Source organism: Haliaeetus albicilla, chromosome 16 (assembly GCF_947461875.1).
Source record: "Haliaeetus albicilla chromosome 16, bHalAlb1.1, whole genome shotgun sequence".
Taxonomy (NCBI): domain Eukaryota; kingdom Metazoa; phylum Chordata; class Aves; order Accipitriformes; family Accipitridae; genus Haliaeetus; species Haliaeetus albicilla.
Window position 1 is genome coordinate 17,686,722 of NC_091498.1, and position 15,476 is coordinate 17,702,197.

At 36.5% G+C, this 15,476-nt stretch overlaps 1 protein-coding gene across 3 annotated transcripts in view; it reads left to right on the plus strand.

The window, feature by feature from the left end:
• The window catches only part of PIK3C2A (phosphatidylinositol-4-phosphate 3-kinase catalytic subunit type 2 alpha), a 56,435-nt gene that overhangs the window by 11,552 nt on the left and 29,407 nt on the right, over positions 1-15,476 (plus strand). For 2 of the 3 annotated variants that reach the window (XM_069803735.1, XM_069803736.1), the window contains exons 2-8: positions 380-1,551; positions 7,325-7,431; positions 8,970-9,127; positions 12,159-12,279; positions 12,968-13,079; positions 13,683-13,762; positions 13,866-13,929. In XM_069803735.1, coding sequence (XP_069659836.1) covers positions 445-1,551; positions 7,325-7,431; positions 8,970-9,127; positions 12,159-12,279; positions 12,968-13,079; positions 13,683-13,762; positions 13,866-13,929 — 1,749 coding nt within the window. In that variant the 5' untranslated portion in view covers positions 380-444. The remainder of the gene's footprint in view (positions 1-379; positions 1,552-7,324; positions 7,432-8,969; positions 9,128-12,158; positions 12,280-12,967; positions 13,080-13,682; positions 13,763-13,865; positions 13,930-15,476) is intronic. The other variant, XM_069803737.1, reaches the window with a different exon arrangement.

Consider the following 15,476-nt stretch of genomic DNA (forward strand, 5'->3'; position numbering starts at 1 on the left):
GTCTTTAGCAGGATTTCGACTTCTAAGACTGAACCTGGCTAAGTGTGCAGAATTGCTCAAGTCTGAAAACAGTTCAGTACCTGAATGTAGCTTTCCTGTGTCTTAGGTTTAGTGGTGCAAAGAGAAACCAAGTACTTACTCTACCTATTCGTAAGTACTAGTAAGAAAAATAAATGGGTCTCACATAATTCAAAGGCTGTGAATAATTGTGTGGCTTCGTTTTTTAAGTTTGACCCCACAAAAAAATTGGTCTCTTTAAAATTTTATATGCTGGGTTTCTGAAGCACATGTGCAACCTTGTCAGTTGGTGATGTATGACTTAGTAGTTCTCCACATGTGATTTCTTTTATGCATTTCTAATGTTTCATTTCCTTTTCAGATCTGCTAAATCTATTCTGAAGCCAAGGATAGACGACCAGTACAAGGGAAGTGTTGCTTCTTTAAATGGACATCTGCTCTTGCGGTATGGCCCAGATATCCAGTAGCAATGGATTTAAACAGCGCTCATCACCTTCTTCGGCAGCTGCAAGGTCAAAAGATGTGGACAAAGAGGAGGCGTTGCAGATGGAAGCTGAGGCATTAGCTAAGATGCAGAAAGAAAGAGGTGTAGCTGGTAATAAACAAACTTTTCATTCTTTTAGTAGCACCAGACAAAAAGCACAGAGTCATAACAAACAGGACCATGATCTCATGGTGTTTCCAGAGTCTGATGCCAAGAGCATGGAAGATAAACTAAGTACCATTGACATAGAGAAGCTTACTCATGCTGAACTAGAGAAGCTGCTGCTGGATGACAGTTTTGAATCTAGTAAAGTACCTACGTTACCAGCAAGTCCTATTTTGAGCCCATCTGTGTCTTCGCAATTTTATCTTGGGCCTATGGGTCAGAGAAGACAGTGGATGCCTGGGATACCAGCACCTGTGACATGCACTTTACCTCCTGTTTACCCCTCAGCTTCTTACACAAAACAGACTGGTGTATTTCAGAATGGATTCCATCCAAGTATGTCCTCCTATCACTCTAGAGAACCTATTTATCTTGGTCTTCCAAGACAGTCACAATACATTTCATACCCATTGGCAGCTACTGCACCTTTCCATCCAGCAGGAAGCCTACCTATATATCCTCCCGTAATTACACCGGAAATGGCAAAAGTATTTGACAAAATTGCAAGCACCTCAGAATTTCTGAAAAATGGGAAGTCAAGCACGGACTTAGAAATGAGTGCTATAAAGTCTGCGGTTTCTAACCTACCAGCCTCAGAAAGCTGCAGGGATGTTAGCAAATTTGATTGGTTAGATTTGGATCCCCTAAGTAAACCAAAAGTGGATAATGTGGAGGCTTTAACTAAGGCAGACGATGGAGAGAGGGCGTCAAGTATGACTGCTGAAGATCCATGGGATGCTGTGCTGTTAGAAGAAAAGCTGTTAGTAACTTGTCATCTGGAAAGAAAAGTTAATGGGAAATCTTCTGGAGCAACAGTTACAAGGAGCCAGTCCTTAAACATGCGAACAACTCAACTTGCAAAGTTACAGGGCCAAACGTCACAGGTATGTAAATCAGTATTTTTAAATTGCAGTATGATAGCAAAGATTAATCACAGTATTTAAAGACACTTTATGGTCTGGATTTGCTTGCTAAATATCACTTGGCTTGAGTAGTGTGATGTTACTGGTGTGTGTATGTATTAGTGATATTCACAAAATTGAGCATTACTACTGAACTAAATCCCAGAATAACTCTGGCCTTGTCTAATCTTTCCACATTTACTGAGGAAACTGCTGTTTTTCAACACACTACAAAAAAAAATGGAAATAATCTTCAGAACAACTAAGTATTTAAATCATATTGATAAATATATAAATTAATAAGCGATCCACATGATACTGCAAAATAAAAAGATGATGAGTTAGACACAAAGCTTTATCATGAGCAGCCTTTATCTCAGATTTAGAAAAAAAATAATTTTTTTGCCTTATGTTTGAACATGTCAGCTTTTTTTTTTTTTAAAAAAAAAAAGGTAGAATAGAAAGGTGGCATAGTCAAAACTCTTTTCTGCTCTCCCAGTATCACTTGTGGTATTTCACAGGACCGCTATAATTCTCTTTCATAGGTAGAAAGCTTTCCTTCTGTGCAGGAATGCTAGAGATCATAACTGAACTTTTTGGTTATACTGTCCTGGAAGGTGGGATGCCTGTTGGGTCAGAAACCCTGTACTTCTGTTCTGGAAGAAGGAAAACTGTGTTTGTGTGATGTTACTTTTATCAGGCAGGGCAAAAGAGTGATTTCTGCTCTAGGATCAGGATCACTTTCATGACAAACATGTCATCAGAGGCTTTAGTTATGACACTCATCTCTTTGGACACTGAGCACATGCAGTTTATATCAAAACTAAACTACAGCAGATGATCAATAGTGTAGCAATCTCATCTGGTTAATTATGGCCCCATAAGTGCATCCTACCGTTTTCCAAATCCAGTAAATGACTGTAGGTTATTTAACTTTTCCTATCTTTTAAAATTCTTTCTGTGAGAATTCCATCATAAAACAAGACATTACATTTTAAAAAATTAGTCACCTCACTAGAAAATGGATATGAATGCTTCTGTATTCTTATTTTTTGGTAGAGAGAATACAAAAGACTGAAGAAGTCTTCAGTGGAAAAGTCAACACCCTGGCAAGGGTGATAATGGCAGGAAAAATCCTATTTATAGAAACTGGTTAGAGAGGGAGGAGTAAAAGACTTGTTTGCCTTGGAGGCTTTGGATTGCAGATGCTTTGAATCTTAGGTATTGTCTTTCTAGGTGTTTTTGACAGGCTGGGTACATGCCATAAAACCCAACTGTTATCAGTCAAGGATATTTTCCACATTGCTCCTTAATTCTTCCCACCTCCCCAAACTGGGGGAGGCTTTTTTTTCCTCAGGAAAAGGAATATTTACAGGACTTTGGCTTAAAGGGCTGTCTAAATTTCCATTGAAGTGAAATTTTTGGCCCCTCATTGGAAGGATTTCCTGTTTTTTTTCTGGGCTAGCTGTCAGTATTCTGGCAAAAGTTTAATAGAAGGCCAGTGGAGAAGGACAAAAAAAACCCCAAACCCTAAACCCCCAAACCACCTTTACCTCTGTGTTTAAGGGATCACATTTTTAACATTACATGTGTGACTATCTTAGGTCTAACTTTGGTGTTTGTGGGTTTGTTTTTTTTTTCCACTCACTGTTGAGCTGTGATATGTGAGCTCAATTATTACCTAGTATTTGTAGAGGTGTGTAAATTTGAGCCCTACAGCAGTTTGCCTCTTCAGTTTGTCATGTTATCTAGTGATGTATTTGTCAGTTTTCCAGTGATTTCTGGTTGATTGTCGTGTTACTGTTGACTGGAATAGCTGACTATATTGGATCAGTGCTTCTGAGGTGTTGTCTGTCAAAAGTAATATTTGACTGTTGCTGAGTGAAATCTGGTTTTATAAATTCCAGGTTTTTTTTTCAAGAATGTAGAATTTAAAAGGGTTGTTCCTGTTCAACGGGTCCAATCCCATGCTATTTGCACATCACGTGTTAACTGATTCATAAAATGCTCAAGCTCTGCCTTCACATGTGGTCTTTTCCTCCTGCTACTTTTGATTTAAAGGCTGTTCCAGATCCTCACTGTCCTCATCAGTCTTAGGAAATCTTTTTCTTAACAGAATGGAACAGCAGGTATTTAAGATAAAGAACCATTTTGATATTTACCTCAACACGTTATAAGAGACAGTGATTTTTGTCAGCTTTCATTGCAAGCTCAGTGTGATAGCTTCTCTTTCCTGTCATTTTTTTGAGGATGACTTATGAGAATTTTAGTTCTCTGTGTGAGAGCACGTGTACAGTGGCTTGAATAAACCCTCATTACAGGTAGGTGCGTCCTGCTTGATACATTTATTGCATTTGCTTTATTCATGATGGCATCACAACAGAATATATCAATCCTCTAGTCAATTAATACAGCTGATTTTCTTAAGCCACCATCTTTTTCAAACAAGTTCTTAGTTTATAGCAGACTTCTGGAGAGAATGCCCACCTGAAGATTTGACATTTACTTTCCAGTTTGTGGTTAACTAGTTTTGACATAATACTCCAATTCTAGTCTGTATTATAAAGTTAGCTGATGATACAAGACTAAATTTTCAGCAGGGTTGTTTCTGCTGCTTGTGCTGAGTTATTAAAGATGATAATAATTAGATTTAAAGATGAGTCTCTTAAATGGATGTTCTTTCAGCATAACCTGTGGCTTTTGGTTTATCTTTTGCCCATCGTGTGGTGCTCCTTTATTTTCCAGTTCAAATAATTTTCCATCTGGTATAGTAGGAAGCTGAGTTATGTAGCCTCTATTTTTGGCAGTTCTCTTGTATTTTATCCCATTTACCTCCAGGTATTTATTTCCTTCAAAGTATATTCTGAAGTGTTGCACCCTAACTAGCCTGGATCACTTTTTTCCCTTGAATAACTCATAGTCTCACTGCCCCTTTAAACAAAGCTATTAATAAAAGTTTCTAGTCATATATTTTGATTCTATCATATTATATTTAATCCCTTGAATCAATAGATTGCTTTGAGTTTTGCTTCATATTTGATGAAGTATCTATTTATTCAGTATTCCTCTTTAAATACTTCAGTGTTTGTCACTCATTTCTGAAAACAGAGGCAAAATCATAATTTTGTCCTATTTTAGGTGTTGTCTTCTCTACCTTTCTTCTCTACAGAGCTGAAGAGTCTTCTTCCTTTGTATACTTCTGGGATTTAATTTAACTTGACTTTTGGTAATTTACTGGGGTTTGTGTTTGTTTTTTATTGTTAAGAGTAATTGTGTTTGCAGACCAATTCTATTTTTGCAGGCTGTGCTGATTTGAACTATTTATCTAGTTTGGCCTGAAGTCCTTTCTTACAAGTTATTTCCTGTTTGACTGATAGCTTTTGCACCTCTTAGATTTGCTCATCTGGAAGTTAAAGAAATTCAAATCCTACTTGTCGTTCAAAACCCTAATCATCTGAATCCAGTGGATTTTAGATAGATTTATTAGTTTATCAAAGTTTGTCCTCCTGAAATTATCTTCCAAAAAGTGATTAAAAATTAGTATTGAAATTCAACTAAAAAAGCAAGAAGGTATTTAATGTTCTTAATTTTCCACCAGGAGGTAATTTGCAGCAATATGTATTTTTAATAACATTAGGTTTCTCTCCTTAGCCAAATGTGACCCTGAGGTCAACTATGGGTAACCAAATAAACTTTTTTTTTTCTTTGCTCATTACATTAGAATTTATTGTTTACCCTGGCTAAGCTTGTATGTGTACAAATGCCTTGTAGTTCCCTAAATTTCTATGGATTTAAGGGCAGAATAGCCTGCAAATTTTGCTGTAAATAATTCAAAAGTGTCACATAGTGGCATAAAGTGGCAACGTTTCATCACTGGTGTGACTTCATTTTAAGTAATCCCCTTGTGTAGTGCTTTTATACTCTGGTTAGAGTTGCAAAGTGCTTTGAGTACTCACTTGTAGTATTACTTAACTTCTTTAAAAAGAGATCCTACATAAAGAAAATTTAACATTTGTATAGCCAGCTTCTTGATTTGAAATGATTGAGTTTTGTGTTGTGTGCTGCTCAGCAGTTAGCTGAATCTTTATCAGGTGTTTACCTTTCGCTTGGTCTGTTAACTTCCTGTTTCCTTGTACGATTGTATGATTTATTTTTTTTGTTATTGTGTAATTGCTTAAAGAATACATGTACTAGATACAATTGCACAGGTTTGCCAGCAGGTCTTGTGCAGTTGCGCAGAAGTATTTTTATGTGATTGAACTTGTCTGAGATGTTGGAATAGAAGAACCTTTTTAAGTTTAAGGTATTATACATGCTCCTGAATTTCATTCCAGGCTTTGTGGCTTTACAGCTTCCTGCTCTAATACCTTCCCATGGTATGGCTAATCCCCAGTTATATAGAATTTATCCTTTTGAACTGATCAGTGTTCATCAAACCAATATTTTAGCTGAAATAACTAGGTTTAAATGCAATTAAAGTGGCAATTATGGGTTGCACATATTACCCTTCTAAGTTTATGCTATACTGTTTAAACAAGTTAATTTGAGGAAAAAAAATGCTGGAAGGAAAAGACCTGACAGTCCCTATCTCTACGTGTTACAGATTTGACCCCTTTTCTGAGACAGTCTAATTTGACTATATTGTCTGGTATGATCTAATGAAATCAGATGCTCAGCTAACTTTGTCAGCTAATAATAGATAACCCACATACTAGTTAAGGGATTAATCACTGTTTCAAAGATGAATAAGTTGTGATGATTTTCAGAAAAAGTGTAGTGCAGTCTGCTTTTTTTTTCCTGGACTCCTGGGTGGATTAAAGGTTTCTATAAGCGTTGTAAAAGCTCTGGATGTAAAATGTAACTGGTCAGAAGGCTTCATCTCTGTGTGCAATGACCCTGCGTTCGACATGAGAAAACTCTTCAAGGTCAATTTATTCTAGGGAGTATCTGTTTGGAGTTTCACGAGTGCTTCAGGCTAGTGGTGGCTGCTAGACTACAGACGATTGCGTTCTACCTCAAGCCCACTGGCTGTTCCAGCAGCTCTCTGCTTTTTGCTTACACTAGCATTTGTATGGCTGTATTGTGACTTGGATCTGAAACAGATACAGATTAATAACTGCTGTAGTTTTTTGTTTGTTTGGGTTTTTTAAGTTTATTAGATTTTGTTGTTTGAAACTGCAGTTATCTTAGCAATTCTTTTTTAGATTGGGTACTTTAGAGGTGGTGGTGGGTGCATGTGGCATAAGGGATTAAAACAGCAGTTATTTGATACCACGAGATTAGTTCTGAGTTTAGTGTTCTGAATGCTACTTCCTTCCGGTGTACAATTTATCTTTTCCTGCTTTGTAGGAAAAGGTAAACATGGGCGGAACTGATGTGTAATGGTTGATTCTGGGACTATACTGAAGGCTGAATCGCAGAAGTGGTGGAAAAAACATTTGTCTGTCTTCCTCCTCTGGTTCAGCAAAATCTAGGCAAATTCTAATGCAACAGGTCACTGCAAGCACAACAGTTCCCGAGCTCTCAACTTAGTCTTAACTGATAATGATGCTGTCAAATAAATTTTCTGTAAAGGAGTCACTGGTCCAGTGAATCTTTACTTTTCAACTTAGTAATGATACACATATTTCTCCTTATAGAAGTAGACATAAAGCTAATGATAAACCTCAGACTCCTGAAAATCTGTCGTCTACACATGGCTTTGCTGGCTTTAGAAATATGTTTGCAGCTATTTAAATACTGTATTATCTTTGAGTTGCAGAAAGACAATGGGACCACTGGCATGCTGACAGAAAACGTGCTTCTCCAAGAAATTGAAGGGCAGAATCAAGAACTGTCAGCTTTTTCTCAAGCAGTTACGAAGTAAGATATTACCGAACACAAATTAGCTTTCGGGGGAAAAAAAAAAAAGCTAAAAAACTCATTTTCAGTTAGGTTGACAGGGCTAGTCCTATGTTTTTTGCTTGATGGGGTGAATTTCAGTATGTGTCCTTTTTCCTTATCCCAGTTTTTCCTGGTTTTGTGTTATTTGTTCAAAAATGCAATGGAGTTGTTCAGGTGTTCAATCAGGGTTCTTTCAAAAGAAAGAATTTGAAGTCTTCTTTCCTTAGGTGATGCACCTCACTAAATCCTGTCACTCAATGCTCTCATTTTTATTGCTTCCACAACTGGAATTCTGTAACAAATAAAACCTTCAAACTTGTTCCTGCTTTGATCAGGTGGTTAGGTTTCTTAAAGGTCATACCAAAGAAGATGGGACTTGATAGCCTAGAATACTCCTTCTGTTTTTTTGCTTACTGCCACAATTTAATGAGTTTGGGTTTTTTTTGCTTCATTCCTAGAGAAGACATACTCGGAGTCTTGCCTTTTTTCCTCTCAAGATCAAAATCCAAGACATAATGGGGGAAATAGAGATCTTTGAATCTGAAGGATAACAGCCGCTTTTTAAAACAGGAATGTTTATGAAATGAAAAGCCAACTCCATAAAACCAATGGGAAGTCATATACCTGTGAAACTTACTGATGAACAACATTAAGACAAAGCTCACATAAAAAAGACTTGTTTTAACAGTTTCTAGTTAAATCTAATTGTTGCCCTTTCTTTCAAGACCCAGTCCTTAAAATGCTGATGGATTTTTGACTGGGCAACTTTTGCTACAGGGATTCCTTTCTTTTTTTTCCCATTCATGCTGTCATCAGGAATCAAGGTGATGAAATAGATGACTGTTATAGATGAGTTCTGTTCTTGATCTCCTATAATACTGCTTTAATGTTGGCAGAAGGTTAAGGTTAAATTATTTTATCCATGTTAAATAGCAGAAGATAAAAAGCAGCTATCAGACTACTGTCTATTCATTACTAGTTGAATTTTTTATACTGTTTGTGTCCTAAATAAAAGCCTTTCCTTTAATTTAGGCCTCTTAACTTCCACAGCTTGGAATAACTACCTTCTGCATAGTATCTAAGTTCAGATTAGACTGCTGAAAATTGAAACTTTTAAAGAGTTTTGTGGCCTTTTGTACGTAAAAGAAATTACTCTTTTTTTAACTAATTTTTAGCAAATGCTATGGATTAGCTTTTTAAAAACTGTCTTGGAGCTTAGTTTCTGCAGAAGCTGGATATGTCCTGTAAGCATTGACCTATTAAATATTTTAATCTGTATGGAAAACCTGCTTAATTATAAGCTAGGTTTTTTCCTGTCTAACTACTACTTGTATAATTACTGTGGGCAGTGATCTGTTGAGAGTAGAAAAATTAAATGGTGTTTTGTACATACAATTTAGGTAAAGAGTACAATTTAGGTAGTCTTTACTGTTCTGGCTTGTGGTTATTACCATGTTATTTTGCTGTAGTCTTAGACTTATCCATTGCAATGTTTCATAAACCTTCTCTACTTTCAGATTGAGGACCAAGTTTCCTTATGCTAATCAGCAAACAAATCCAGGCTTTGTGCTGAGTCCAATCATGCTGCAGAGAAATATAAGCGGGGAGAGTGCCAGTATCAAGGTTTCTATAGAAATCGAAGAGTTCCAGCAACCAGTAACTTTTACATGTGATGGTATGTTTCTGCTTTTTAAATTGGAGTTTGCTTGTAAGACTTGGAATGGTGGTTTAAGACTGTACGCTCAGTCTAGGCTAGTGGCTTTCAGTTTTTGTAATCCCTGGGTCTCAGGTGCATGGGTTGCTTGTGGGGAATGTGGAAGAAATAAATGAAGAAAGAACCTAATTCTAGGTCAGTGCCTCCATCAGAAAATATTTAGAAGCTGATAAAATGTAACTTTTTTTAAAAAGGAAAGCCAAGCAAACCAGAACCACTATTCTATCCACAGCTGGGAACGTTAAAACAGTTTTTCAAGAGTTTGACCTACTTTATAGTAATTGAGGGGACAACGACACCAGGACTGAGATTGTTAACTTTTAATTTAATTTTTTATTTCAATGCTCTAACACGTGTCTAAATAAATTCTTGCAGGCTATCTGAAAATTCAGACAAATTGCTGTTGGGAAATAAGAATGAACACTGAAATTATCTATTACTTGACTTCAACATATGCATATGCACACAAACACTAAAATAATACTGTTGTGATGTGCCATAACTAGCTGGTCCAGTTTTGTGGGTAACCAGGAGTATTAGTTGGAGTGGAACTTCTAGGTTTGCCTTGTTACTGTACATAAATTCATATTATCTGTGTAGTCTTGACTGCACAGCCTGTTTGTATTAAAGGCTGTAACTCTGGATGCTATCAACTGCTGGCAGTTCTTGGTGATATAGTAGTTGATAATAAATTACCTCAAGAGCAACTTACTTTTTAGCCTCTATACTGCTGTAGTCTCTTAGCCCTTTGTGAGCATTTCCATTCCCAGATGGTGTCACCTAGTAATGGGTCTGTGCTGTGATGTTTTGTTTATTATTTGGTTCTCTATCTGTAGCACTAGATGCTTTGGAGTTGGTTGTTCTCAGAAGAGATGAAGTTGCTCTGTTACTCACTTAAGCTGCTGTAATGGAAAACAAGCTCTCAGTGCATAAGTGTTTTCATTCTATATTAATTTGCTGGGCCCTTGAGTTATTCTGCTGTGATTTAATACTCTTTTGTTAAGAAATGAGGTGGACTGTAAGTGTAGCCTAGGAAGGGTTTCTGCTCTTCATTCTTAAGATTACACTTTCCTAATATTACAGGCTTAATCCTTTCCTACAAAAGGCTTTGATAGCATAGCTAAAATGTTATGGCATCAGCCCTTTATTTCTAGAAGTTTTGTGAATACCTTGGAATGTGTTTTGTATTCTAGCCCCACGTCTTACTCTTTGTGCTTTTTGCTCTCTTCCTTTTTCTGATGCTGAAATTAATCACAGTTAAACTGCTTGTCTTCTGTAGCTAGTGAAAGATAGGTATCTGTAGCTCATATGTGGCTAGTAATAGGCATATTTAAAGTTACTCTCTTCCTTTAATTCCTTCTGTTCTTGGTCAAGTTGTTGCATACCTTAGCATCCTAATGCTAGAACTACTTTAGTGTGGCTTTCAGTCCTGCTCAGAAGGAGCTGCAGTCTTTCAGTATTCTGACAACTCAATGTGTAGAAAGGACCCAGGAGGGAAACAGGTGAACTTCAGAGCTTATTTGGGTATACCTATTAATTTTGCATTTGTTTATTAGACTTTACATGGAAGTACAAGTGTACCTGAGCAATCATTGTGTGTCAGCAAGAAATGAATGTCTTTCAAATAGATGGAGGGCAGGAAAAAGGTGGTAACATCTTTGCATTACTCCACTAGGCTTTGCAGGACTGGCAGACCTTTGTCAATGCAGCCTGTGACTATAGCCCATAAACTGCTACTGCATCTTTTTTCTCTATCAACCACCATGTTCTCTGCTGAAGGTAGTATAGCAGTTTCACTCTAGATCAATAATAAGTTAAATAGTCTTAATAATGAGTTAAATCATGTTTCTGAATTCATACTACTTATTATTCCTTGTTCTTGAATTCCACATAATCATTCTTCGGATGCTATCAAATACCTCTATGCTTGTAATAATTAAGTCATCGGAGATGAAGCACTTGCGGTATCTTGTGGAAAAGATTATTGTGGCATTACCTCTCTATATCCACCATAGTAGTAACATTTCTTTCTTTACAAAAAAGAAAATTCCAGAAAACTAGGAAGGCCGCTGGAGGGAAAAAAAAACCCACTCTGAAGGTACTGATTAAAAACAATGCATTTATACAGTGTTTTTTACAGAATTTTGAGGCACTTAGTGACATTGGTTGCAAATGATTTAAAGAAGATGATCAGAAACTAGGTAGGGAGAGGTAGAGAGCATTTTGTACTTAAAACATTTGTGGTGTTAAAACATATCTATGGATTTTTCGTCAGTGACAGCTGGTAGCTGTGGGCAAATGAATTTTGGGTTTGACTTCTTGCGTTTGTTCTGTAGTTGCTGGATGGCAGAGAAAGACTTTTCAAAAAAGCATTTGGAGCCTGATGTGAAAGTACTAGTAGTTAAGAGTTGCTTTTTGCAAAGGCTTGGTGATGCTTACTAAGATCTGATCTGTACAGTGTGGAAACTGCCCTAGACAAATGAAAAGGAAAAAGCAAAAAGAACTTTCAGTAGGATTTGCCTCTGCTACAGTTGATACTTCCTCAAAAGCAGAACAAATAGAGAAGTTCCATCTCCAACTCTTCAGATAATGATTTATAAAGTCTAAGCAGCTCTGGGATCACTTACCTATTTGAATTCCTTACTAAATAAGGCAAATCTATAATGAAAAAAAAAAAGCGATCCTCATATATAAACTCCTGAAAACAGACTGCAGACTGGTTTTTGTACTGATGGTCAAGTAACTACACTGTATCCTAATTTAAAAAGGATTTATTGTTTTCTTAAGCTACAGACAGGTTTTATAAGGTGCCTTTATTTGTGAGAAAGAAGTGAAGATCTCAAACTATGAGATTTAGGAGATTATAGAAGCATAAGAGTCTTCCCTAAAGTATAAAAATAAATTTCATTAACTACAATTTGTGGGTAAACAATGGTTAATAATACTTGCTATAGATTTATATTTAACTTTTAGATATAATTTCTTTAAACAGTGAGTTCCCCTGTTGAGCTTATAATAATGCAGGCACTTTGCTGGGTGCATGATGACTTGAATGAAGTGGACATTGGCAGCTATATCCTGAAAGTTTGTGGCCAAGAAGAAGTTTTACAGAAGTAAGCAAACTCTTTTTCATTTATATTTAACTTCGTGCTTTTTCATGGCACAGTTACTGGAAAGTATATCTTTAACGATTAAATGTGTGAAAGCAGAAGTCTTAAATGTAGAAGAGTCACACTTTGCACAAAGATCAGAAGTCTTTAGAGTTGCTCTGGGATACAGCGAAGTAGGTTCCCAACACCTTCCTAGAAATCTGTTCTAATCTGCCATCTGTTGTGTTGAACACAGGGGTTTTTGGGTTTTTTTCAGATGCAGATTTCTAGAGTATTTCTGTAGATAGATGTTGTAGTTCTCAGCTGCTCTTCAAATACCAGCAACCAGGAAAAAAAATCTACCAATGTTTTCTAATACTCTGAAATAATCTGTGGGGAGTTTTTTTAGTTGGTTTTGTTTTTGGTTTTGTTTTTTCCAGAACTAGTGGTTTACAAATCCCCATTAGTTTTCTAGGTTACAATATTTGGTTTCAATGTTAGTGTCAGTAGTTAAGAGCTTTAGCAAAAGTATGGGTATCTGTAATAGTATACTAAGACTGCAGAAGTAAAAATCAGATCAAGAAGTGTGGTGTGGAGGTTGATTCACCATTTCCTTATTTTGAGCCAGCAGGTTGCCTTAAATATTCCCTGTGAGTTTTTTGAAAAACGCTGCATATTTTTAGTGTAACTATAGCTTTCTTTTGTTTAACAGTAAGCACTGCGTAGGAAGTCATGAATATATTCAGAACTGTCGGAAGTGGGATACAGAAATCAAACTGCAGCTATTGACCCGTAGTGTGATATGCAGAGATCTGGCAAGAACAGTAAGTACCTCCTAAACTGCAGCATCAATGTAAGTCTTCAAGAGTTTGGGAGTTTGCATCAGAGTTGATGGATCTGAGATGTAACCTTTTTGTGTTACAAACAAATTAGTATGTCTGCTTGGTGTTGGGAATTGTATCCTTTTATACTAAGAGGAAGTGAAATAAATACTCAACTTTTGCAAGGCAAATATTATAAGTATGGATAATGTCTCTTATTAGACTAAGTACTATAGCTGGGAAAAGTATGCAAGCATTTGGACTAAACTTGAAGCCTGAAAGAGAAGCAACAAATTTCAGAGTTAAATAAAATTTGGGAACAGTTTTTGAGTTTAATTAGATATGTATCAGACCATCAAAGAGGAAGGGAGGAATATTTGATATCTGCATAGTTAGGCACTTGATTGCTGTTTCTTCCCTCTTCCCCCTGTCCCTATGTGTACCTGTTTCATAGGCTATTAATTAGTTATTTCTTTTCCCCTTTGAAGAGATTGCCTTATTTCTTTACCTTTCTGTTCCACAGGTATTAGTAATGAAAATTCTAAAACAGTATTACAAATTATAGAAAGGTGAGAACTGTACTTAATATCTAATATTTTATTGCAGGAAGATGATGACAGAACACCCATACATCTAACCAAACACCTCTACAAAGTAGAAAAGCCTTTCAGAGAACCTATTATAAGGTAATATTATGTGGTTATTTTAGTAATCAAGCCCACTGCTGAATTTCTGACCAAGGTTCTATTATGCTCCTACACTTGTGTTCATAACTACTATTTCTTGCAGGTCCTCTATTGAAGAGCTTCTTGATGTGTATCACAAGCAAGTTAACATAGCTCTTAAAAATGAGGTAAGGTCATCGTAAATTATTGCTGAACCAAAAGTTATCATGAGAAGGTTTACTAATGAGGTAGTTGGGATAGACTTGCAGGTATTCTTGGGGAAACTGAGATCTGAACAAGCTGTTAAAGGGAGATTTGGAATCATGGATTTTTAGGTTGCTTTTCCTCTTTTCTTGCTAGCTTTTCTTGCAAACTAATTACTACCTAATCATCACAATTGAAAATGTATCATCCAAGTCCTGGGGTGCAAAATAAACTTTTCCTCAAAAATGCTGGAGGAGATTAATTTAGGGGAATAGGAAAAGGTCTGAATCCTGACTATGCCAGTTGTTGTCAGCCATGAATGATATATTGGTAACAGATAGGAATCTACACAAAAGTGAGCAGTAATAGTTGTGTACAGTGGCGGTTATAACTGAAGCATGTTTGGAGCACACAAGTTCTATAAAAAGTGTAATAATGTCTTATTCTGCACTGCTGGATTAATTAAAAATACACTGTCAAAACCATTGTCTATTTCAGTGCATGATAGGTAGCTTAAAACAGCTTGTATGTGAAGTAGTTTGGAGTGATTTCCCAAATGCAAAAGCTAGCTGAGGATAACCTGCTTTACTAATTTCTAAAAGGAGAAGCTTTGTTTAACTCCTTATAGTAATGTAACTTGGAGACTTAAATTCTTAAACATTAGATAATACAGGTTCTATAAGAACAGTCTTGAAATGAATGACTTAATTACGATACTTTTCATTTCCGCTGTGTTCATTTGCCTCTCCAGGAATGCAGGTCTGAACAAGCTGATGTCCGCTACTTACGTATTCCCTTAATGTTGTTTAATTCCCTTGATGGCGATTCACCATGTTCTCAAGGGTAGTTTTGAACCCAGTCTTTTTGTAGAAGTGAGATGTTGCTGCTCCTTAATATGATGGTGGTTTTATTGCTTTGCTCTTGTGGCTGCTTCAGCTTGCTTGTTTAACTGTGATTTCACAGGCTGAGGTGAGGAGTGCAAAACATCTCAATTCAGAGTTATGTTCTACTCTTTCTACAGTCTTTTTGAGGATGGGAGATGTACCCTGTAGGTGATGATTATTAGGTCCAAGTATCAGCAGCTGTTGTATTTGAAATGCTTTACTTCCTGAAGTGAATTCCTGTATGTATTTAGAAGCTGAAGCTTGCTAATCAAAGTGAAACAGGGTATAGAAATCCATAAATAACTTTGTACATAGCCTTTGATTTCACATTGTTGGACGCTTTTAAAGTTATCTGTTGTCTTATTATTGAGATTAATTTGAGAGCCTGTGAGGAAAATAGCAGTGGAAATTTTGCTTTTCATGTGTCAAAACAGCTGTTATCTTCAAAGTGCTAGCTTTGAAAGTATGGCTTAAATATTTACAATGTCTTCTGACTTCTATGGTTATTTTCTTACCAGAACAAAGTTAATTGTTGCCAGGTAACTCTCAATCCAACAACTTTTCGATTCAAATGGCTTCTTTGCTATCCATTTTTAGGAAGGTCATGAGAATGTCTGGGGGGGTGGGGAGGGTGGGGGCTGGGAATC